A 24,815-nucleotide genomic window follows, 5' to 3' on the forward strand; every position below is an offset into this window, starting at 1 on the left:
ACTGCCGTGTATCAGCCTCGACGATGAAGCGTGAGTGGGCATGAAAGTAACAGACCACCACTCATACTAAGATTCTCTGTCTAAATTTGGAAGCAAAATATCTGAGGTGTAAATTTTTATTTATGTACTAAATTATTTGTACATATATCATTTTTTTCTACTGTCAATCCATGTACATATTTTTGTTATATACAATTTTTGTACAAGATGTCAAGATGTATAGAATTATGGTGTAATACAACATTTAAAAAAAATAATAAAACTGGGTTAATAAATGTAATCGGTGAGATGGACATATTTTCACATCTGATTTATTTACCACTTCCAGCATCCCTAATTCCTAACAAATCTGTGCGTAAAATATTGATTTAAAATTAATTAGACCGTTAAATTAAATTTTAATTCAGTTAAAAAATGAAAAAAAATTATAAAATAAAACATGCCAATTACAATATAAACCATTCAATCACCCCCCCCCCCCCCCCCCCCGAAGTACCAGTGAAATATTTTTAGTAATAATGAGGCATAAATTAAACATATGAAAACAAGCAATTGAATGTCTCACTTTTAAAGTCTTTCTCTATGCTATCTTCTATAAGAATACTCATTCTTAAAATCCTATGGCTGTGCTCAAACTTTTGCCTCATTTTAAATCACATTATCTTGTGGATTACTGTACTGTACTTGCTTTCATGCTTTCTTACTAAAATAAAGGAAAACTAAGACATTCTCAAGGTCATTGACAGTAACATTCAGAGTGATGCTCTCTCACAGACTGGTAGTTTGAACTGGAGGACCGATGACACTATTGCTCTTGCTTTACTTGATTCACACTGGGCTCATATTCTGCTGTTGGTTTCTCCCTCTGTTTGCTTAGAGCATGTAACAGCCTCCTCTGTTGTTCTCTGGGTGGTCGAGCTGTTAGGGAAAGTCTCCCTCTGGTGGAATCCTACCGCATCTTGTAGTCGTGAGATATCGCAGCATCACAAAGCTGCCCCTTGAAATCCAGCTCAAAGGTGAAGTCCAAGTCACGCTATAGGAAAAACAGACCTAAACAAGGGCCTCTATGGATGTTCCAATAAATCAATATTTCCTTCTTCATCATGGGCTTTCTTCAGTATAGTTGACTTAAAGTGCCATTCCACCATTGGATGTATTCTTTGGCATAAAATACAATATATTTTATGACAACATGACTAGACAGAGAAATCTTTTAGCTTCAAAATGATATATCAAACATCATTTTTTGACAACGACAAGTATATTAATTTTGCGACCAAAGTCACCTACCCTTTTAATTTCCGCGCGGTAGTGAAACGTGATGTCATCGGCAGGTTCCCCTTCTTGTGTACCACGTCACGTGTGACGTGGCACAGATTATCAGCAATGGCGGATAGAACGCGATTTCCACTTGTCGATTGCTGTGCCAATATTCACCATCGACCGTCTCCTTTGGGCATCACTTGCTATTTTCCTTCGCTTCTTTTCCGAAGCTGACAATCGCGTTCTATCCGCCATTGCTGATAATCTGTGCCACGTCACACGTGACGTGGTACACAAGAAGGGGAACCTGCCGATGACATCACGTTTCACTACCGCGCGGAAATTAAAAGGGTAGGTGACTTTGGTCGCAAAATTAATATACTTGTCGTTGTCAAAAAATTGTTTGATATATCATTTTGAAGCTAAAAGATTTCTCTGTCTAGTCATGTTGTCATAAAATATGTTGTATTTTATGCCAAAAAAATACATCCAATGGTGGAATGGCACTTTAAGTTAAAAGTTACACTTTTTTTAACATAGGAAAAGTTACACGTATTCAAACTCAGGTTACGCAACTGCTTCTATTGAGTTTCTGGGCTTCCCATTCAGATTTTCAAATTTCCTGCATATCCGTCACACCATCCAGATTGAAATTTTTCTTAAGTAAAAGTGTCAGTTACAGTAAAGGCTTTTCGCCATCTAGAAAAAAAAAATCTTCAGAAGCGAAGGACTGAAGAAGGAAATACTATTTTTTTCCTGTCAAATGTAATATGTCATATGTAATAAGTCATAATTGACTTAATTGATCAATATGGCTTCCACATTCATTATACATGACTTATAAAATAGCACTTGAACCAACACATTGTGCATTACTAATGTAAAAAAAAAAAATATGGCAATGATTTTGTCTGATGCACTCTTCTGTAACTACAATGTGCCCAAAGTTTGAAGGATAAGCTAACCATGTACTCATCTGCTAAAGTTATCCATTCGTAATATTTTTAGCCATAAATATAGTCTTCCAGATAAGATGAGCAATGTCTCCAAGATCCAACATCATCTCCTCCAACATCTACTCATCCATCCATCCATTATTTGTAGCCGCTTATCCTGTTCTACAGGGTCACAGGCAAGCTGGAGCCTATCCCAGCTGACTACGAGCGAGAGGCGGGGTACACCCTGGACAAGTCGCCAGGTCATCGCAGGGCTGACACATAGAGAGACACAACTATTCACACTCACATTCACACCTACGGTCAATTTAGAGCCACCACTTAGCCTAACCTGCATGTCTTTGGACTGTGGGGGAAACCGGAGCACCCGGAGGAAACCCACGCGGACACGGGGAGAACATGCAAACTCCTCACAGAAAGGCCCTCGCCGGCTGCTGGGCTCGAACCCAGGACCTTCTTGCTGTGAGGTGACAGTGCTAACCACTACACCACCGTGCCGCCCTAACATCTACCATGTTTTAAAGACAAAACAAGCTCATGAGCTACTTTCGTGCAAGAAAATTGGCTTGAGTCTAAGGTCAGAATCATAACTGCGACGCATCTCTGTTTCCTCCCCACGTGTGAGACTCTCTTTTAAATCCTGAACAGCACTTGGGTCTGAATACCTGTGCATATTAAATTCTCACTCTGCCTTTTCTCATTCTCTTTCCCTCTACTTTTTCACTCTTTGTTCACTGACTTACCTCATTGTTTTCATTGGGCTTGACAGCGATGCTACCCAGGATCTCCTCCCCTCTCCTCACTGTCAGGTAATCCTCTAGGTAAAACACTGTCTGCTTCCAGTGAGTACTCGGAGCATCAGGGGCTGAGAATGTGGGAGATAATTGACTAATATCTATGTACGTATGTGTGCGTGTTTATTTAAAGGTAGACTGCCTTTCAGATTTTTCAAGTTAAGGTCATAAAAAGAATTTTCCCCAACACCCAATTATTTTTGTTTAGTGGACTGAAAGCTACTGAATTCGAATCACAGACTTCCAATTTTATTATTATTATTATTATTTTTTTAAATAGAACAATTAATGAATTTAGAGCCATGTGGCCCTAAATTCTCTGCTATTTTTTCCTGCTTCACCATGACCCAATTCAAGATACTACGTCATGCATCACATGGTGGGCTTTCCCTGTTTGCGCAAGGCATTGTGGGATACAAATTTGAAACAGGAGAGAAAAACAGAGGACACGAGTGTGCGAATGAAACATGAAAGACTGACTACAGTAACGGAAAGTGAGAAGAAAAGACGTTATATTACAACCCAATTCCAAAAAAGTTGGGACAAAGTGCAAATTGTAAATAAAAACAGAATGCAATGATGTGGAAGCTTCAAAATTCCATATTTTATTCAGACTAGAACATAGATGACATATCAAATGTTTAAACTGAGAAAATGTATCATTTAAAGAGAAAAATTAGGTGATTTTAAATTTCATGACAACAACACATCTCAAAAAAGTTGGGACAAGGCCATGTTTACCACTGTGAGACATCCCCTTTTCTCTTTACAACAGTCTGTAAACGTCTGGGGACTGAGGAGACAAGTTGCTCAAGTTTAGGGATAGGAATGTTAACCCATTCTTGTCTAATGTAGGATTCTAGTTGCTCAACTGTCTTAGGTCTTTTTTGTCGCATCTTCCGTTTTATGATGCGCCAAATGTTTTCTATGGGTGAAAGATCTGGACTGCAGGCTGGCCAGTTCAGTACCCGGACCCTTCTTCTACACAGCCATGATGCTGTAATTGATGCAGTATGTGGTTTGGCATCGTCATGTTGGAAAATGCAAGGTCTTCCCTGAAAGAGACGTCATCTGGATGGGAGCATATATTGTTCTAGAACCTGGATATACCTTTCAGCATTGATGGTGTCTTTCCAGATGTGTAAGCTGCCCATGCCACACGCACTAATGCAACCCCATACCATCAGAGATCCAGGCTTCTGAACTGAGCACTGATAACAACTTGGGTCGTCCTTCTCCTCTTTAGTCCGAGTGACACGGCGTCCCTGATTTCCATAAAGAACTTCAAATTTTGATTCGTCTGACCACAGAACAGTTTTCCACTTTGCCACAGTCCATTTTAAATGAGCCTTGGCCCAGAGAAGACGTCTGCGGTTCTGGATCGTGTTTAGATACGGCTTCTTCTTTGAACTATAGAGTTTTAGCTGGCAACGGCGGATGGCACAGTGAATTGTGTTCACAGATAATGTTCTCTGGAAATATTTCTGAGGCCATTTTGTGATTTCCAATACAGAAGCATGCCTGTACAGTATGTGATGCAGTGCCGTCTAAGGGCCCGAAGATCACGGGCACCCAGTATGGTTTTCCAGCCTTGACCCTTACGCACAGAGATTCTTCCAGATTCTCTGAATCTTTTGATGATATTATGCACTGTAGAGGATGATATGTTCAAACTCTTTGCAATTTTACACTGTCGAACTCCTTTCTGATATCGCTCCACTATTTGTCGGCGCAGAATTAGGGGGATTGGTGATCCTCTTCCCATCTTTACTTCTGAGAGCTGTTGCCACTCCAAGATGCTCTTTTTATACCCAGTCATGTTAATGACCTATTGCCAATTGACCTAATGAGTTGCAATTTGGTCTCCAGCTGTTCCTTTTTTGTATCTTTAACTTTTCCAGCCTCTTATTGCCCCTGTTCCAACTTTTTTGAGATGTGTTGCTGTCATGAAATTTCAAATGAGCCAATATTTGGCATGAAATTTCAAAATGTCTGACTTTCGACATTTGATATGTTGTCTATGTTCTATTGTGAATACAATATCAGTTTTTGAGATTTGTAAATTATTGCATTCCATTTTTATTTACAATTTGTACTTTGTCCCAACTTTTTTGGAATCGGGGTTGTATATACGAAGGAAAGGAAATGCAGGACCAATCTAATAAATATCGGCGGTCAGCGAGCACCTCGGTGTGATCAGCTGTTCGTTTTGCGACAGAATGATGGAACTGTCAGTGCACGGTCAAAGGTAAACATGTAGATGGCAGTAATGCAACACTGTGGATGCCAGCTGCCGTAAAACCCAAAAGACGAAGAAAAAGGTAAACCTGCGCATGCACACACCAGACTTCCTCTGTCTGCCTGACTGCGCGAAGCAAGCGATTTCATGCACATTATTTGCTCGGGAATCCCCTCAAATTAAATAACTTCCCAGTCACAGAATGGCCTGAATTTTTTTTCAAGATATTGCAGAAATAACCATATGTCACAATGAACAAATGTCAGAGGGAACTAAATTTCACCGATTTTATAAAATCGAAAGGCCGTCTGGCTTTAAGAACAATTGTATTTTGTAATACTTGTATATCAGCTTTATTTGTAAGGTGTACTTCATCGCAGATGGTAGGTGGAAGCGAACCTGTGGAGAAGCCAGTCTTCTTGTGACATTTGGTGAACTCGATGTTGAAATAGGTGACAAGAGCGTGGATATAGTCATTTCTCTGGATCTGCAAGCAAAAGGCTGAGGTGAAGGTCAGATCCTCCAACTTTACTGTGTAGATGTCCACCTCCTGCAAAGCCACATAAAACAAATTTCAGCATGCTGGATCTACTTTTTTAAAAATATCTTTTTATATAACAGGCAGTCCTGTGGGCGGCACGGTGGTGTAGTGGTTAGCACTGTCGCCTCACAGCAAGAAGGTCCTGGGTTCAAGCCCAGCGGCCGGTGAGGGCCTTTCTGTGTGGAGTTTGCACGTTCTCCCCGTGTCCGCGTGGGTTTCCTCCGGGTGCTCCGGTTTCCCCCACAGTCCAAAGACATGCAGGTTAGGCTAATTGGTGGCTCTAAATTGACGGTAGATGTGAGTGTGAATGGTTGTTTGTCTCTATGTGTCAGCCCTGCGATGACCTGGCGACTTGTCCAGGGTGTATCGTCAGCTGGGATAGGCTCCAGCTTGCCTGCGACCCTGTAGAATAGGATAAGCGGCTACAGATGATGGATGGATGGGCAGCCCTGTGGTACAGACAGTAGTGTTGCTGCCTCACAGCTCCAGGGTCCCTGGGTAAATCCTGAGCCGGGGTTGAGGTTACTATTTCCTCCCACTTCCCAAAAACATGCAGGGGAATTGGCTACTCTAAATTTCGCATCGGTGTGAACGGAGCTTTGTGATGGATTGGCAACCCCTTCAGGGTGTATTCTGAAGCCCTTTCTCTTTTGTTTTTACTGGCTAACAGCAAAACCTGACCTGATCCCTTGTGTTTGAGATAATTGCAAATTATTTTTTTTCTCCTATTAAACAAAATTGTAACTGCATGCTCCTATGACAGCAGAGCGACACAAAACTGCTAATTTCTCACAAAAGAAACAGCACCTACTAACAAATTAGCACCAGAATCACAAAATACGTCATATGTATTTCACCATAAATATATTTAATGTGTTGGAGGGTGGGGTTTTCCTTTAAATCCATAGATAATTCTAAGGTCTGACACCAAACGTGCATAAATTTATTTTTAACTTCTCTCTATACAGACTAAACGCCACTCTTTTGCAGTATGACCACAAAATGATATTTTAGTCTTATCGTGTGGGTGCACTAATAGCAGAAGAAATGAGAACAGATTCGCACCTGGTCATCAGAAAAAAAAAAAAAAAAAAAAACCTCTTAATGATCATCAGGTCATTATGTAACGCTCACACAACATGTGTCCTGAGGTAGCGCCTAGTCAATCTGCTCTATGAATCAGATGAGGCCTTCACAAAAAGATCAGACACTCATATTCACATTCTCATATTGCGTCTGTGAACCCACACACTTGCAAAGACAGAATATTCCTACCTTAATAAGGCAGGAATTGGTCACCACTTGTTTCGGGTCCACAATATCAACCAGTGGTTCCATCATGGCAACGTTGCGAATGCAGGTCATGTCAAAACCATAAACATTCTCCCACCCTAGAAGTCAGTTGGAGGGATAGTTTTTACTATGTAAGGAATAAAACAGTTGGTGGTGTGCTGTGATAGGAAAATAACAACAATCAACAAGGGAGTGTTCAAGTTTTCCAAAGAAACCATATCCTGAAGTGTTTTATTCTTCTTATACTGCAGCAAATTGCCATCTATTTAAAATTATAGTTAATTCACTAATGATGCATTGTATTTTTTAACCATTTATAGTTACATGTAATGTTGTAGAATGACCATAAAACAAGTTCTCACTTAAATTCTAACAGCTCACCAGCATCTCTCTCTTTTTTTAAATCTCTCTTGAAATAAATAAGACAAGGGGGTGTTGTGGCTCAGGTGGATAAGGCGCCATACCATAAATCCGGGGACCTGGGTTCGATTCCGGCCCGAGGTCATTTCCCGATCCCGCCCCGTCTCTCCCTCCCGCTCATTTCCTGTCTCTACACTGTCCTATCCAATAATAAAGGTGAAAAAAGCCCCCAAAAATATCTTTAAAAAAAAAGGAAATTAATAAGACAAAAAAAATGCAGCTTTTCATGTTGAAGAAAAACCACAAACCCTTGTCAGAATTTGCGCTGACACTGGAGACTCCTTCTATAAATGATAAACAAACATCTCCTTGCAGAAAAATTCAACAAATCAACCAGTACATGTCAACGTTTGTTAAATAACAAGACGGTTTTTAAACATCCGTTTATGATTGGTCTTCGATTATGTAGATTGTCCACACGAACAAGCCATTGCTATAGAAATGGAGATGCACATTACTTTATACCTGTGATTTGAATTACACCCGGAACTACTATCAGAGACATGATGTTGGCGAGAATTCAGCAGTGCTGTGGTATAAATCTGTTATAAGCAAAGTGTAGGTTAATGCAACAGTAAAAGGACCAAATGTCAATGCAGAGTAGAGCAGAAGGAAGACAGGAGGTGCGAGCACTTGTGTAATGTGCCACTGTGTGAAATAGGGATGCTAACATTGAGGTTCTTTGGCTGAGCCAGCAGTTCTGAGCATATGCTGTAAGGAGGTAGGATGATCTGATGCCATCTGTTTGAAATCTACCAAGATAATCATTAAAATACGACAAATGAAAATTAATAATTGTTACTTTTCATTTAAGGGAATAAGCATTAGACAATGGCTGTATTAAGAAAATAAAATGCAACCATTTTAGGTGTTCTTGAACCGGTTTGTTCTTAAAGGAGTTAACTAATGCATAAAAGCACAGAATTAAAAAAAAAAAATGTATATGGATCAGTCTGACCTTGTGGTTGCAAGAAGGAATGTTTGTCCCAAGGTTTTTTTTTTTTGAGGGACTGTATAGTGTTTTGAACATGATGGAATGTTAAACTGGATATGTCAAATTGACATCATGCATGTTCACATGACATGTAGAGTGGGTGTAGTAGATGGTTTTGTTACGAGGCTCATGAGCTCATGAGACATTCTGAGAACAAGAAACCAACACCATCTGTTGTGTGTACAAGGAGACATCACTCTCCCCTCTCTTCCCAATGATTGGATTAGTTATGTTTTGTCACGGCAGCATGGTGGTGTAGTGGTTAGCACTGTCGCCTCACAGCAAGAAGGTCCTGGGTTCGAGCCCAGCGGCCGGTGAGGGCCTTTCTGTGCGGAGTTTGCATGTTCTCCCCGTGTCCGCATGGGTTTCCTCCGGGTGCTCCGGCTTCCCCCAAAGACATGCAGATTAGGCTAATTGGTGGCTCTAAATTGACCATAGGTGTGAATGTGAGTGCGAATGGTTGTTTGTCTTTGTGTCAGCCCTGCGATAACCTGGCGACTATGGCTGCCTCTCGCCCATAGTCAGCTGGGATAGGCTCCAGCTTGCCTGCGACCTTGTAGAACAGGATAAGCGGCTACAGATAATGGATGGATGTTTTGTCATTTCTTGCCTAGTGAACAAGTCCAGTCCAGAGCTCGTGCTGGTTGAAGATGAGTGTTCGGTTTTCTCTGGACAACCCTGAAGAAGCGAGAAACCCTAGTTTGACCCCAAACCCTATGAGGGACTCTCCAGCTACTTCTTTCTTTATTTATTTATTCAATCATGTGTTTATTAAATGATGTGTTGGTGTGGTTTTGTGTGTGTGTGTGTGTGTGTGTGTGTGTGTGTGTGTGTGTGTGTGTATACTTACAGTGGATTTTAAAGTCTTTGTACTGTCTGTCCTCTATGGCCACTACATGTAGCGTTGCTCTATCTGGGAACATGAACCCTCCAGGCTTCTGAAAGAGGTCAGTATCATATCACTTACGTTACCGAACAATCATATATATTTCACACAACTGCCATATCAAAATATCATTATCATGTTCATTCACACTCTATCCCTCTTCTGTGCACAAAGCATGCTCGTCCCTGTTTTATATATATATATATATATATATATATATATATATATATATATATATATATATATATATATATATATATATGCAGCACATGTATCTGTAATGGTTCACTGTGAATAACACTGACCTGGATTGAGAATTGTATACAGTAGAGATATACAGTAGATATATGGGCCCTAATAGTGTCTAACTACATAATTACTCACTGGCTATGTTTACTTGCAAAGATTTTTATCAGTTCAGTCTCATTTCAAGATCCTGATAAACTGTTTATCCTAAACTGGATATTCTGTAGACATTTTTCATATGGGCGGGGCGGTGATGTAGTGGTTAGCGCTGTCGCCTCACAGCAAGAAGGTCCGGGTTCGAGCCCCGTGGCCGGCGAGGGCCTTTCTGTGCGGAGTTTGCATGTTCTCCTCGTGTCCGCGTGGGTTTCCTCCGGGTGCTCCGGTTTCCCCCACAGTCCAAAGACATGCAGGTTAGGTTAACTGGTGACTCTAAATTGACCGTAGGTGTGAATGTGAGTGTGAATGGTTGTCTGTGTCTATGTGTCAGCCCTGTGATGACCTGGCGACTTGTCCAGGGTGTACCCCGCCTTTCGCCCATAGTCAGCTGGGATAGGCTCCAGCTTGCCTGCGACCCTGTAGAACAGGATAAAGCGGCTAGAGATAATGAGATGAGATTTTTCATATACAGCACCAGTCAAAAGTTTGGACGCACCTTCTGTCTAATTCAGTGTTTTTTCTTGATTTCTATTAAGTAAAAGACACTTCATGTCTTAAAATTATGTTGGATGTCATTTCTCTTTACTTAGTTGAGCAGTTCTTGACATAATATGGATTACTACAGTTGTGGAATAGGGCTATTTCTTGTATTTTTATTGTTTACTGTTTACTGCTTGATTTCAAATGCATTAAGAAGGCAAGAATTGACACTAATTAACTTTTGACAAGGCACAAGTGTTAATTGAAAAAGCATTCCAGGTGACTACTGTGACGGTGCAGGCACTTACGGATGTATGTGCAGAAGAGGAACGTAGAGCAAACAGTGAACAAGCTGAAATGTGAGATGCGAATCAGAGTCGTAGAACTAGAGAGGGTCAGGTGATCGGCAAACAGAGTAAACAATAGAGTAAACATGAAAGACAGAGGCAAAGGTCAGAAGAACAAGAGTCAGTCAGCAACAGCAAGGCTTGGTATGAACTGGGGATAGCAGAACAATACTTCGCAATGAAGTGGCGTGAGAGTGGGGTTTTAAATATGGACTAATTGGAGTGATGAGTGACAGCTGTGGTTAATAGTCAGGAGACAGAGGGCGCTGTGAATTCTGGGAAGAGTAGTTCATAGTGTCCATGTTTGTAGTTTGGATGATTTCAGCAGGTTTACTGACAACTACCTCATGAAGCTGGTTAAGATAATGCCAATAGCGTGCAAAGCGACATCAAGGTAAACGCTGGCTACTTTGAAGAATCTAAAATATGAAACATATTTTGTTTTTGTTTTTAACAATTCCATATATGTTCCATATATTATTTCATAGTTTTGATGTCTTCGGTATTGTTCTACAATGTAGAAAATAGTCAAAATACAGAAAAACCTATGAATGTGTAGGTGTGTCCAAACTTTTGACTGGTACTGTATGTATATGTATGTTACCGTACATGTGGAGCGTGCTTTAATGCCAAAGTTACAATGATAGGATGAAATCATTTCCATCTCAACAAAATGTCATCCAAGTATAATTATTTAACAAACAGCAAGAGGTAGTTTGTGACCACAGTAAAGCTGCTCAACATTTCAAGTGTTACTCATCTCATAATGTTACCAACATTAAAACAACTGCAGTCTGCACAAAATATACAAGTTTTATCAAAGTTTGTGAAAGTTTTTACATTAAAACTAAATCATCAATAAATCACGTTTGTATCCCTATCCTTAATCGCAGGAGCAAAATTGGCCTGGGTGAGACGGCTGTCATACTCCCCCTCCCCTGTCAATCACAGTGACACTTGCAAAGCATAGGCATGTGTGAGCTCATGTATAATATGTGGAAGAGGGCAGATAGCCTCCATGTCTATTACATTGTCCTGTGACACATTCTCCCCAGTTGGTAGCTGTTATACAATATGGGAGAGATGGCTGGTGGGTGGGGAATTGATGTGTGACCAAACCGAGGAGAAAAATGAGGGCGGAAAAAATCGATACCCATCGAACCTCTGATTCACAAGGAGCACATTGGCTCAAACGCACATGCCCAGAACATACACGATGTTTAAATGTTTATATGGCTGTTCTTCTATATAACAAATTATTAAAAGCATATAAACCCATTTTGTTCAATCAGATAGAAATTTCACTCAGATTGGCCTCAGTCAGCTTACAATATTCCTACTGATATTTATTATATCAGGCATATTCTCACTGGGGGCGGCACGGTGGTGTAGAGGTTAGCGCTGTCGCCTCACAGCAAGAAGGTCCTGGGTTCGAGCCCCAGGGCCGGCGAGGGCCTTTCTGTGTGGAGTTTGCATGTTCTCCCCGTGTCCGCATGGGTTTCCTCCGGGTGCTCCGGTTTCCCCCACAGTCCAAAGACATGCAGGTTAGGTTAACTGGTGACTCTAAATTGACCGTAGGTGTGAATGTGAGTGTGAATGGTTGTCTGTGTCTATGTGTCAGCCCTGTGATGACCTGGCGACTTGTCCAGGGTGTACCCCGCCTTTCGCCCATAGTCAGCTGGGATAGGCTCCAGCTTGCCTGCGACCCTGTAGAAGGATAAAGCGGCTAGAGATAATGAGATGAGATGAGATATTCTCACTGGTTGTAAAGTGAGTCTTGCCCAGGGGCGTTATACTTGGCGTCACAACCAGGTGTTGAAGAACCTTGCTGCCACTTTGGAGTACAGACGAACAACAGCCAACTCAGCAACATCTGTAGGATCCAACTCCCTGCCAGCCGTTGCATTTGTGCGGGAGGGGGCAAAGGAAGATTACAGCGCACCTGCAACTGCAGAGCATTGCCAGTTACGCATAGCCTGTGACTGGAAAATGCTGGCAGATGTTGGTCAACGCCTTGCCTTTCCTCCTGAGATTGCTGCCACTACTCTTAGGCCTGACTTGGTATTTTGGTCACCATCTGCTAAGAAGGTCTATATCATTGAACTCACTGTGCCCTGGGAGGAGTCCGTAGAAGAGGCATATGAAAGGAAACACCTACGATATGCTGACCTTGCTGCGGAGGCACAGCAGCGTGGCTGGAGGACGGAGGTGTGCCCTGTGGAGGTGGGATGCAGAGGCTTTGTGGCGTCATCCACCACCAGGCTGCTCAAGGACATGGGAGTAAGAGGCCACGCCCTACGTCATGCCATCAAAGCGCTGTCAGGAGCAGCTGAAGTTAGTAGCCACTGGCTTTGGCTGAAGTGCAAGGACAATTGTTGGGCATCAAGTGGCAGCCAGGGATGACACAGAGGGGGGTACTTCAGGGACGCCTGGGGTTACCGTTGAGCCTTCCGGAGGCGTCGTGGGCTTAAATCAACGAAACGCTGATGAAGGGGGTGCCCACTTGATAACTCCTCTGTGTCATTTCCGTTGGCAAGTCTTAGTACACGCTGGCACATAAAGGATAATTCCAACTCGTCCTGTGTTTCTTTAATCTATGCATTATTTTAAAAAAATTCTGATTTTTAAACATTTTTTATCAGTGGAATTATTTAACGGATTATTAGGCTGCATGTAAACACAGCTACCAACCAGCCATTTGTCTCTGGCGTAAATGACCGTCTTCAGCATGGACTCGTAAAAAAGGCAGTATCCCATCCATTCAGAGACAATAATGTCCACCTGGTCCACAGGCAGTTCTGTCTCCTCTACTTTCCCTTTAAAGATGGTAATAACTGCAAGACAAACACACAGAGATGTACAAAAAACAAACAAGCAAAAAAAAAAATGCACTATGTAGAGACTGTGTGTGTATATAAAGATTACTTGAACTGATTTTGCCCTAGGGAAAGGGTGACAATTGAATTCAAAGAACCAAATACATGGAAATTTTACCTATTAAATCTGATCTCCATCTTTGAAGTTCACGGTGAGCTTTTTATAGACTCCATTCATTTTAACTGCCCATCCTCTCTCTCTCTCTCTCTCTCTCTTTCGCTCTCTTGTTTTTTTCCCCAGCAGGCAAGCTGCCAGTCTCCAGTTACTAATTGCAAAGGATGAAGATGCTGAGAGAGGTGTGTGTGTGTGTGTGTGTGTGTGTGTGTGTGTGTGTGTGTGTGTGTGTGAGAGCACACTGCAACGATTCCTCTCCTGTTGACTCAGGCTTTACCCACCATTGTATTAATCAGAACTGTTAAGGGCTGATTTAAACAATGTTGTCACACCACAGGATGTGAGTGAGGAAGTGACTGCTTTTTTCCTGTGTAATGAAACACTGTTTGTTAATTGCGAGTGTGTCACCCTTTCCTCTCCATAGGCATAAAGTATAAACTCTGTGCCCTCAGAGAAAGCAGAAATATTTCAGCTTACGGATAAAGCATGAGCACTGTGTTCAGAGTTAAGTGTGCATAATAGTGTTTATACTCAAATTATAAACATGCAATATACATTCAGACCTCAGAATCAATGTTGCACTTAAGAACCATTGCCCGTATAATCCAGATTGTACAGTGTCTTGCAAAAGTATTCAGCCCCCTTGGTATTTGTCCTGTTTTGTCGCATTACAAGCTGGAATTAAAATGGATTTTTTTTGTGGGCTTAGCACCATTTAATTTACACAACATGCCTACCACTTTAAAGTTGCATTTTTTTTAAATTGTGACACAAACAATAATTAAGATAAAAAAAAAAAATAGAAATCTGGAGTGTGCACAGGTATTCACCCCCTTTCGTATGAAACCCCTAAATAAGAGCTGGTCCAATCAATTCACTTCATAAGTCACATAATTAGTTGATTAAGATCCATCTGTGTGCAATCAAAGTGTCACATGATCTGTCACATGATGTCTGTATAAATCAACCTGTTCTGGAAGGACCCTGACTCTGCAACACGACTAAGCAAGCAACATGAAAACCAAGGAGCCTCCAAACAGGTCAGAGACAAAGTTGTGAAGAAGTATAGATCAGGGTCGGGTTATAAAAAAAAATCCCAAATTTTGACTATCCCACAGAGCACCATTAAATCCATTATAGCAAAATGGAAAGAATATGGCACCACTACAAACCTGACATGAGAAGGCCGCTCACCAAAACTCACAGACCGGGCAACAAAGACACCAAAGAGAACACTGAAGGAGGTGCAAAGCTCCACAGCGTAGATGGGAGTATCTGTCCATACTGTAGGACCACTTTAAGCTGTACACTCCACAGAGTGAGGCTTTATGGAAGAGTGGCCAGAAAAAAAGCCATTGCTAAAAGAAAAGAATAAGAAAACACGTTTGGAGTTTGCCCAAAAGCATGTGGCAGACTCTCCAAACACATGGAAAAAAATTCTCTGGTCAGATGAGACTAAAATTGAACTTCTTGGGCATCATGGGAAATGCCATGTGGGGCGCAAACCCAACACCCTGAGAACACCATTCCTACAGTGAAGCATGGTGGTGGCAGCATCATGCTGTGGGGAGGTTTTTCGTTTGCAAGAACAGGAAAGCTGGTCAGGACTGAAGGAAAGATGGATGGCACTAAATACAGGGCAGTTCTGGAGGAAAACCTGTTTGTCTCAGCCAGAGGTTTGAGACTGGGATGAAGGTTCACGTTCCAGTAGGACAATGACCCTAAACATACTGCTAAAGCCACAGTGGAGTGGTTTAAAGGGAAACATTTAAATGTCTTGGAATGGCCTAATCAAAGCCCAGACCTCAATCCAATTGAGAATCTGCGGCATCACTTGAAGACACCAGGGGTGTCCAAACTGATCCATAAAGGGCCGTGTGGCTGCAGGTTTTCATTCCAGCCATGCAGCAGCACACCTCATTTGGCTTATTCAATCAACTGACACACCCACCCTTTAATCAAGGGTGGGTGTGGCTGCAAGTATTTGACTGTGTGAAGACAGTTCAGTTGATTGAATGAGCCAAGTCAGGTGTGCTGCTGCATGGCTGGAATGAAAACCTGCAGCCACACGGCCCTTTATGGATCAGTTTGGACACCCCTGCTGTACACCAACGCAACCCATCTAACTTGAAGGAGTTGGAGCAGTTGTACCTTGAGGTATGGGCAAAAATCCCAGTGGCTAGATGTGCTAAGGTAATAGAGACATACCCCAAGAGACTTGCAGCTGTAATTGTAGCAAATGGTGACTCTACAAAGTATTGACTTTGAGGGGAGTGAATACCTATGCACACTCCAGATTTCTGTTTTTTTTTTATCTTAATTATTGTTTGTGTCACAATAAAAAAAAAAACAAATTGCACCTTTAAAGTGGTAGGCATGCTGTGTAAATCAAATGGTGCTAACCCCCCAAAAATCCATTTTAATTCCAGCTTGTAATGCGACCAAACAGGACAAACACCAAGGGGACGAATACTTTTGCAAGACACTGTACCGTAGTTTGCCAAAAAACAACCAAACCAAACAAAAAAAAAACCCAGAAAAGTATCTAATGCATGATTGTGATCTTAAATAAATTTTTTTTGTACTATAGCTACAACAATACTTCAGCCAGAAGCCAAATTAAGTATTAAATACATTACCCTTTACCAAAAACTGTATAAATACCGGTATGACATTATGAAAAATGCAATAATAATCCCACGAATTATCCTCGCATCTCTTTGACATTCCTTTAGCAGCCCAGTATTTTTTGCACTTTTTGTATGATACGTAAATAGCATATTTAATAGAAAATGTGGAAAAGTTGCACACAAAACAATTTCAACAGACTGTACTAATTCTGCATGCTTATTGGGAATCTCAGTGATGAGACTTGAATGTGTGAAAAACTGAGCCTGTTTTGTTTGGACTGCTTCTATTATTATTCGGCTTTGCTGTATACTACTGTGGTATCAATGTGTTATTTCTGCCAGTTCATGTGGGCAGAATCCGTTTTGCTGAATTGAGACAAAATGCAAAATATGGCAAATTCAGCTGCTATTACAGTAGATGTTTGAATATTTGCCTCCTTTTTAATGTGCATTTTATCCATATTAGTCATAACATTTTTTGCACTTCTCCATGCGATTCTGTTTTTAAACAGAGGTTGATCTCGATGCTGCTGAAAAACTCCTGCACAAAGATTTCTAAATGACAAAAACATGTCAAGATTGAAGGTAATTTCAGCCACCTGAATGAGCTGCCGAAGTCCCCATGTACATCCTGATGCATTTTTTAAATGTAAGTTTTTGACACAAATCACCATCTCTGAATACAGCTACTTGTAAATATTGATTTTTTTTTCAACAAATGCTTTATTCGCATTACACAAGATGCAATCATTTATACAAGATGTTTCGCTTTTACCATTATCCAGGTGGTTAGATTTGATGATTTTCTCTGAGTACTCTGATATACTTGAGCATTCAATCTGCAAAAAGACGAAGACATATGACAAAATGAGTGCTGCATGGTTTACTGGCCTATTGCTATTAATTACAAGAAGTTACACAAGAAGGTACACTTCCAGTTTCCATCAATCTGCACTTAGTAATGTCCGTTTGATTTTCAGTGTCTTACTGGTTTTATCACTGTTTCATTTTAGCTCTGAAAAATGTGACATATTCCATAGGTGGTCTCTGTTTAATGAAAATAATACATGTTTTTATTATATTTTTTCATCCCAGTCATTTCCAGTATCCCATCCACTTTTTGGTACTCCTCCTATTATTATACAAAAGCAACCTGGATGTTTGAGCCATAACACAAGTTTCCTTTACCCAAATGTCCATTTACGTGATGTCTGTGTTGAACTCTGGTCCCAGATCAGAACACAACTCTCGTTCATAAATTTCACTGCTAAGTGGCAGTGAAAATACACTCCCCAACCATATTAATGGGTACACCTGCTTGTCCATGTAATTATCCAATCAGCCAAGGAAACACATAAACTCATGCAGATACAGGTCCAGAGCTTCAGTTAATGTTCAGCACCAAGATCAAAATATAGGGAATATGAGATCTCTAAGGGTGGCATGGTGGTGTAGTGGTTAGCACTGTCACCTCACAGCAAGAAGGTCCTGGGTTCGAGCCCAGCGGCTGGCGAGGGCTTTTCTGTGTGGAGTTTGTATGTTCTCCCCATGTCTGTGTGGGTTTGCTCTAGTTTCCTCCACAGTCCAAAGACATGCAGGTTAGGCTAATTGGAGGATCGAAATTGACCGTAGGTGTGAATGGTTGTTTGTCTCTCTGTGTCAGCCCTGCGATGACCTGGCGACTTGTCTAGGGTGTACCCTGTCTCTCACCCATAGTCAGCTGGGACAGGTTCCAGCTTGCCTGCGACCCTGTAGAACAGGATAAGCGGCTATAGAGAATAGATGGATGAGATCTCTATGACTTTGCACATGGTATTTTGTAGATGTTCGTGCCATAACAGCTGGTTCAAGTATTTGAGAAACTGCTGATCCTCTGGGATTTTCACATGCAACAGTTTCTAGAGTATAAACAAAAACAGAAAGGCTATGGTAACTAAAAAAAACCCCACTTGTTCCAACATGGGCAGCATGGTGGTGTAGTGGTTAACACTATTGCCTCACAGCAAGAAGGTTCTGGGTTCGAGCCCAGTGGCTGACAGGGACCTTTCAGTGTGGAGTTTGCATTTTCTCCCCGTGTCTGTGTGGATTTTCTCCGGGTGCTCTGGTTTCCCCCAAAGACATGCAGGTTAGGCTAATTGGTGGCTCTAAATTAACCATAGGTGTGAATGGTTGTGTGTCTCTATGTATCAGCCCTGCAATGATCTGGCGACTTGTCCAGGGTGTACTCCACCTCTCACCCATAGTCAGCTGGGATAGGCTCCAGCTTGCCCGCGACCCTGCACAGGATAGGCAGTTACTGATAATGGATGGACTTGTTCCAACACTGCCTGCTCTTTTTCCAATCTTCAGCTGCCTAGTTTTGGTGAGTGTCTGCCGACTGTTGCCTCAGATTCCTGTTCTTGGCTGACAGGAGTGGAACCCGATGTGGTTTTCTACTGTTGGAGCCCATCCTTCTAAAGGTCTGACATATTGTGGGTTTTGAGATGCTTTTCTGCTCACCACAGTGGTACAGACTCTGTACTACAGTGTGATTATTTGAGTTACTATCAGCTTCTTGTCAGCTCAAACCAGTCTACTCATTCTCCTCTGACTGATCATCAACAAGCCTGCTCACTGGATATTTTTTTTACACCTTTCTGTGTAAAACTCAAGAGACTGTTATGTGTGAAAACCCCAGGAGAGCTGCAGTTTAAATACTCGCACCAGCCCATCTGGCACCAAAACCATGCCACATTCAAAGTCACTGAGATCACTTTTGTCTTTATTCTGTTGTTTGATGTGAACATTAACTGAAGTGCTTGACCTGTAGCTTCGGGATTTTATGCACTGCAATGCTGCCCTGTGATTGAATGACTGGATAATTGCTTGATTGTGCAGATGTTACGAATAAATTAGTGAGTGTATTATTATAACCCAGAGAAAAGAGAAAGCAGTTTGGACTTTGGACTAGTTTCCATGTCTGACTCTTGTAACTACACACCTTTTCCTTTTAGCTTCAGTGAAGTTACAGATCAGCTCATAGTAGCTATAAATTTGCTTTTAGATGAAGAACTGAATTAGAAGCTCCTCTCTCTCTCTCTGTCTCACACACACACACACACACACACACACACACACACACACACACACACACACACACACACACACACACTCATATGCATGTTCCTAAAATACAGTGGGGAAATTTTATAAACTTTATAACTAATGAAGCTGTATTTCTTCCTTTCTAATCTGTGGTGGGTTTCCCAAAAGCCTCTTAATGCTAAGAGCATCTTAACTAAGAGAGAGAGCATTCATTGTGCTGCTCGTTCTACCATTTAACGATGATCTTTGTGCTACGATGCTTTTGGGAAACTCAGTACTGATCTACTTGATTCTGTGGATATTTTTAATGCGGAGTTTATTCTCACCCCATAGACGTGTTTGGCTCCTGCTTTAGCAGCAAACATGGAGAGGATTCCTGTCCCGCTGCCCACGTCTAGAACAATCTTGTCCTTAAAAATGTGTTTGTTGTGGTACATGGAGTTCCTGTAGGTCAGTGTTCTCACCTCATCCTTTAACATCTCCTGTTGAGGGAAAGGTTTTAAATGTATTTGTATTAGTATGTTTGTAAATCCTATATATTTAATATACAATCTGATTACCACCCCAAAGTTTTTTTTTTCTCATAACAGCGCATTTTGAAATATTTTATTCATCTTAAACAACAGTAAGTTACCAATGCTAACAATTTACTTAGTTTATTTATTCTATTCTTATTGATTAAAGAACATCATATTGTCATGTCCATGTGCATTTGCACTCTGTATGTGCAGTGCACGCCCAAGACTACCATGCACAGCGCGTGACGCAAGGACTAATTACTATGCACCTGTTCCTGATTACAACACAATCACAGCGTGCACATAGAAAGACTCCGAAAGCACACAGACTTGGTGAAGTATACATGCTGTACCTAGTGTGTGACGTTACTGAGCCTTGGATCTCTGTGTTTACGCTCTGGTTTTGACTTTTTGGTTTTGTTTATTTGGACTCAGCCTTTCACCTTACTGCTGTTACTCTGTTTGCGCCTTGCTCAACCTTTGCCTGTTTCCTGACTCTGTCTTCGCCTAACATTTATGAACTGTTTGCCTGCTTGTTTTATAATAAACATGCTTCCTGTGATTATATCCACCATCTGTGCTCTTTACATGACACTTTCTTTAACTGTTTATAGTTATGGCCTAAAGGCTAGCGAAGCAGCTTTGGGACCAGAAGGTCACTGGTTCAATTCCCTGGACCAGCAGGAATGGCTGAACTGCTCTTGAGCAAGGCACCTAACCCTGAACTGTTCCCCAGGCTGTTCTGGGTATGTTGTATGTTGCTCTGGATAACAGCATCTGCTAAATGCCATGAATGTAATGTTTATATCATGTTATCACTTACATTATGACAGCAATAAATTCATTGCATTACAAAAAACCTTGCCATGTATACACACTAAAACTAGGAGACTGCTTCCAAAAATGCTAAATACAGTAAATGCCTCTGCTCAAAAAAGACTCAGGGAACACATGTGAGCTGAAAGAGCCATTCATAGCATAGACTCCGTTTTCAGTCTTGCTACAGGAGCATACTGTGATATGTAGGACAACAAGCACTGATTCATTGCTCTTCTCTCTCTCTTTTAAGAGAGACAGGTATCCATTATCACCCTGTAGGGCTTAACTGATGCACAGCTCTCTTTTCTCCTTCTTGCTTTTCCCTGTCCTGCTTTTTCTCTATTATCAGGAATAGTTTATCTGCAGACAGCTCGACCTGACCCAAAAACTCAATGTGTACCAGTCTCATACTGCATCACAGACATGGATATCTTCTCCAACTGAATGATTTTTTTTTAAATGGATGTAAGCAGTTTTTTTTTTTTCCAGTGGACAGGCTTGAATCATCAGGATGTTTCAAGATTAAAGCAGACTAAATTGTATAGCATAATAATTAATACATTTAAGCAGTCAAAAGTCAAAGTCCTTCCTGCACCATTCGTGGCGCCGATCTCTGTTTCGTAGCCCTCGGCCTCTCACCTATATTACATAGCTAGGGTTACAGTTGGGGGTTAGTCCTCTGGTAACCATGAGAGTTTGACTCCCCACTTGCATCTGTATTGCAGCATGCCTTGCCAGAAGGCACCATTTTTATGATGGTCTTTGGTATGACCCAACCGTGAGTAGAACTCACAATCGAGAGGCGGACAGGCTAACCACTAAGCCACTCGCCGGCCATTTAAACAGTACAACATGTAATATTTTAGGGTTGGGAAATATGACAAACCAATAATATCACAGCACCTGAATACATTTTTAAGATACGTATTATCTTAAGATTATAAGTAAGATTTGTATTGAGATATTTAGGTTTGGTAACAAAATGTCAGCAAGTAGCACATTTTAAAACCTCTGAAAAACCTATTTCAATACAAAGTTCAGTTTATTTAACTACTTCAAAACATATATTTAACAAAAGGACATTGAAATGGGGCGGCACGGTGGTGTAGTGGTTAGCGCTGTCGCCTCACAGCAAGAAGGTCCGGGTTCGAGCCCCGTGGCCAGCGAGGGCCTTTCTGTGCAGAGTTTGCATGTTCTCCCCGTGTCCGCGTGGGTTTCCTCCGGGTGCTCCGGTTTCCCCCACAGTCCAAGGACATGCAGGTTAGATTAACTGGTGACTCTAAATTGACCGTGAGTGTGAATGGTTGTCTGTGTCTATGTGTCAGCCCTGTGATGACCTGGCGACTTGTCCAGGGTGTACCCCACCTTTCACCCGTAGTCAGCTAGGATAGGCTCCAGCTTGCCTGCGACCCTGTAGAACAGGATAAAGCGGCTAGATGAGATGAGATGAGACATTGAAACGACTGGTAAATTTTTAAAAAATTTCCAATTATCATTTTGAAATGGGAGAGGGTGATATAAAAAAAAAACCCACTTACAATACCCATAAACCCATTTTGATAAGGCGAAACCTTGACAACAATGATTCCTCGAAGACAGAGGGACAGATTGAAGAGCCCTTGAGAGGATGGCAGAGATTTACACCACTGGCATTGCAGACATCTGATTTAACTCATCGAGTCATGATCAGGCTTTTATCAATATAATATCTCTTGTCACAATATATTTTTACAGAGGATTCTTTATAGAACCCCATTGAGAAGCAAAGACCACTTAAATATCCAAAGAACAATAATGGAAGCTTTTTTTCTAAGACTATAAAGTGTTACTTGGTGATATAAATCATGACCAAAAGATGACCATTATGCCAAGTCAACACTTCAACAATTCAATTTAATTCTATGTACCTCATGAATGCCAAAGTGGGCGTACGAGTCGAAATAGTAGTCTCGTGAGGTCATTTCCTCTGGATTGAGAAGTTTGGCCATTTTTCCACGTCCAGGGCAGGTGGACAACGCTGAGACATGTGGGGTGTGAGGGGGACGAGGGACGTGATGAACTGAGGCCATGGGCTTGGGCACAGGGGGAGGCTGTGATGATGGAGGATTGCCAGCGCTCTGCTGCCGCTGCTGGTGCTTCTGCTAGCAAACAGATGAAACAATAATTAACCTTTCTACAAACTTTAAACTTTGAACTCATGGTATATAGACCTCCAGACCAGTGTTCTTTCAATTCAGTAGGTATGGGTTCAGTATGGTACATCCTAATGCCTTTTCTGATTGGTTTAAAAGACAGAATTGGTTTTGAAGAAAAATTACATCTACACTATTGCTCTAGGGTGGCATAGTGATGCAGCGGGTAGTATTGCTGCCTCATGGGATCGGTTCAATACTGAACTCAGATTAATATCTCTGTGGACTTTTGTGTGTTCTTTCTGTATCCAAGTGGGTTTCTTTTGTTTGATTGGTTTTATCTAATATTTTCTTTTAGCATATTATTATTATTATTATTATTATTATTATTATTATTATTATTATTAGAAAGCCATGGTTAGAGTAAGAGCTTTGGGACCAAAAGGTCACTGGTTTGATTCCCTGAAGCAGCAATCTTGGCTCAATTGCCCTTGAGCAAGGTACTTAACCCCAAACTGCTCCAGCAAGTGTGGTGGTGTACCGCGTGTCTGATTAGCCAAAGTAAAACTGATGATGTGATTATCAGTTCGGGCAAGAACCCAGCCATAATTAAAAAAAAATTAATTATATAGATAAATAGATAAAATTTTATGATTTAATAATTGATGCATCACTTTCTATTAGTATTCTAGGTGTGTTGTACCACAGAATGGACTGTATACGTGTGGTGTGTGTTGGTTTTATGCCTTTCATTTTATGTACCATGTAAAGCACTTTAGTCAGCATGGCTGTAGTTAAAGTTGACGGACTCGCTATACTAAATTACACCTAGATGTGTGTGTTATGTCCTTCAATGGACTGGCAGCCCGTTCAGTTTGTATTCCTACCTCATGCCAAGTGTTTCCAGGATATGCTCACAACCCTGACCAGGATAAAGTGGTGACTGAAGAATGAATGAGTGCATAGTATTGATTTAGGGCAGCACAGTAACACAGAGGGTATCATTGCCACCTCACTGCTCCAGGGTCCTTGGTTTGATCCTGAAGTTTGTTTGTTTGTTTTCTCAAGGTTTCCTCCGTGTTCTCCAGTTTCTTCCATGACGGCTTGCTTGACCCGGATAAAAACGACTATTAAAGATGAATCAGTGAGTGAAGGCATTGCTTAATCTCTTGCATACAATGTTCAGAAAAGTACAACTATAGAGGGATGAGCCCTGGGGATTTTACCGTACAGTGCCCGAGCGGCTCGTTCACTGCAGCACCAAGGACAGCGCTCACGCATCAGCGACCGTCATAAATACCAAATATGGGAATTAAAAAAACAAACAAAAAAAAACCCGCAGATTGTCGGGTTTCTTTGCGTTTTCTTTTCCTAGCGCACGAAATGGAGCGTCGGTTGAGGCCAATATTCGGGTGTCCTTTTGACCGCACGCTTTGCAAGCTTCGTCCATGTGCGCTTTATAGTGGCACATTCTATATGCATTTCACCAAAACCGCATTTTATCAGCAGCACATGCCGGTTGTGATGTTCAGCTCGTGATGTTGCATGCAAACGTGCACGGTTTCTGCTTTCCGAATTAATTCCTGCTCGAATTTCGACGTTTTGAACTCATCCACATTTGCAAACAACTCGAGAACATTACCGGCGTTGTTCGAATCCGCGGTGCGCACGGTCATGAGGTCTGATCCGTTCTGCAAATGCATGCTTTAACTCACCTCCGAGCTCTCAGCCTCCGCCATCTTTCTGCGCAGGAGCAGGCACCGTGATGAGTGCCTCAGTCCCATATGAGCCAACGGGATTCCGATGTACCCGAAAAGGACAAAAATTCTCCTTATAGTGCAATTTTAGTCTATAAGTCTCTTTGCAGAAGTAAAGCACACAAAGTATGCAATATGATGGGTTGATAATTTTCTTCTCTTCTCTTACAAACAAACAAACAAACAAATCTCTTAGATGAAGAATTTGATTATGAGACTGTCATAAGGACTTTTGAAACAGATTTGTCTCTGCGTTCTTCCGTTAAGAC

General features: G+C 41.4%; 1 protein-coding gene across 3 annotated transcripts; it reads right to left on the reverse strand.

Annotated features, from left to right (window-relative positions):
* Nucleotides 1-813: 813 nt before the first annotated feature.
* prmt8b (protein arginine methyltransferase 8b) lies at nt 814-24,573 on the reverse strand. Of its 3 annotated transcripts, none has more exons than XM_060903678.1 (10): nt 24,505-24,573; nt 22,565-22,783; nt 19,647-19,802; nt 17,012-17,075; nt 13,307-13,449; nt 9,351-9,438; nt 7,069-7,184; nt 5,652-5,802; nt 2,963-3,084; nt 814-1,033 (listed from the first exon to the last, which is right to left on the reverse strand). In XM_060903678.1, the coding sequence occupies exons 1-10, from the start codon at nt 24,571-24,573 to the stop codon at nt 950-952; spliced, it is 1,212 nt and encodes a 403-aa protein (XP_060759661.1). In that variant the 3' UTR covers nt 814-949. The 3 variants fall into 3 exon arrangements, with proteins under 3 accessions (XP_060759661.1, XP_060759660.1, XP_060759659.1); XM_060903677.1 differs by having other exon boundaries at nt 22,565-22,786; XM_060903676.1 differs by having other exon boundaries at nt 22,565-22,798.
* Between the last annotated feature and the right edge of the window lie 242 nt (nt 24,574-24,815).

This window comes from Neoarius graeffei, chromosome 21, assembly GCF_027579695.1.
Source record: "Neoarius graeffei isolate fNeoGra1 chromosome 21, fNeoGra1.pri, whole genome shotgun sequence".
Classification (NCBI taxonomy): Eukaryota; Metazoa; Chordata; class Actinopteri; order Siluriformes; family Ariidae; genus Neoarius; species Neoarius graeffei.

Coding starts and splice junctions, on each gene's coding strand:
- prmt8b (XM_060903676.1), bottom strand. CDS start 24,573: ATGGGACTGAGGCACTCATCACGGTGCCTGCTCCTGCGCAGAAAGATG. Junction 19,803..22,564: donor CCCACTTTGGCATTCATGAG/GTACATAGAATT, acceptor TTCCCTCAACAG/GAGATGTTAAAGGATGAGGT. Junction 5,803..7,068: donor CCAATTCCTGCCTTATTAAG/GTAGGAATATTC, acceptor GTGGCTTTGCAG/GAGGTGGACATCTACACAGT.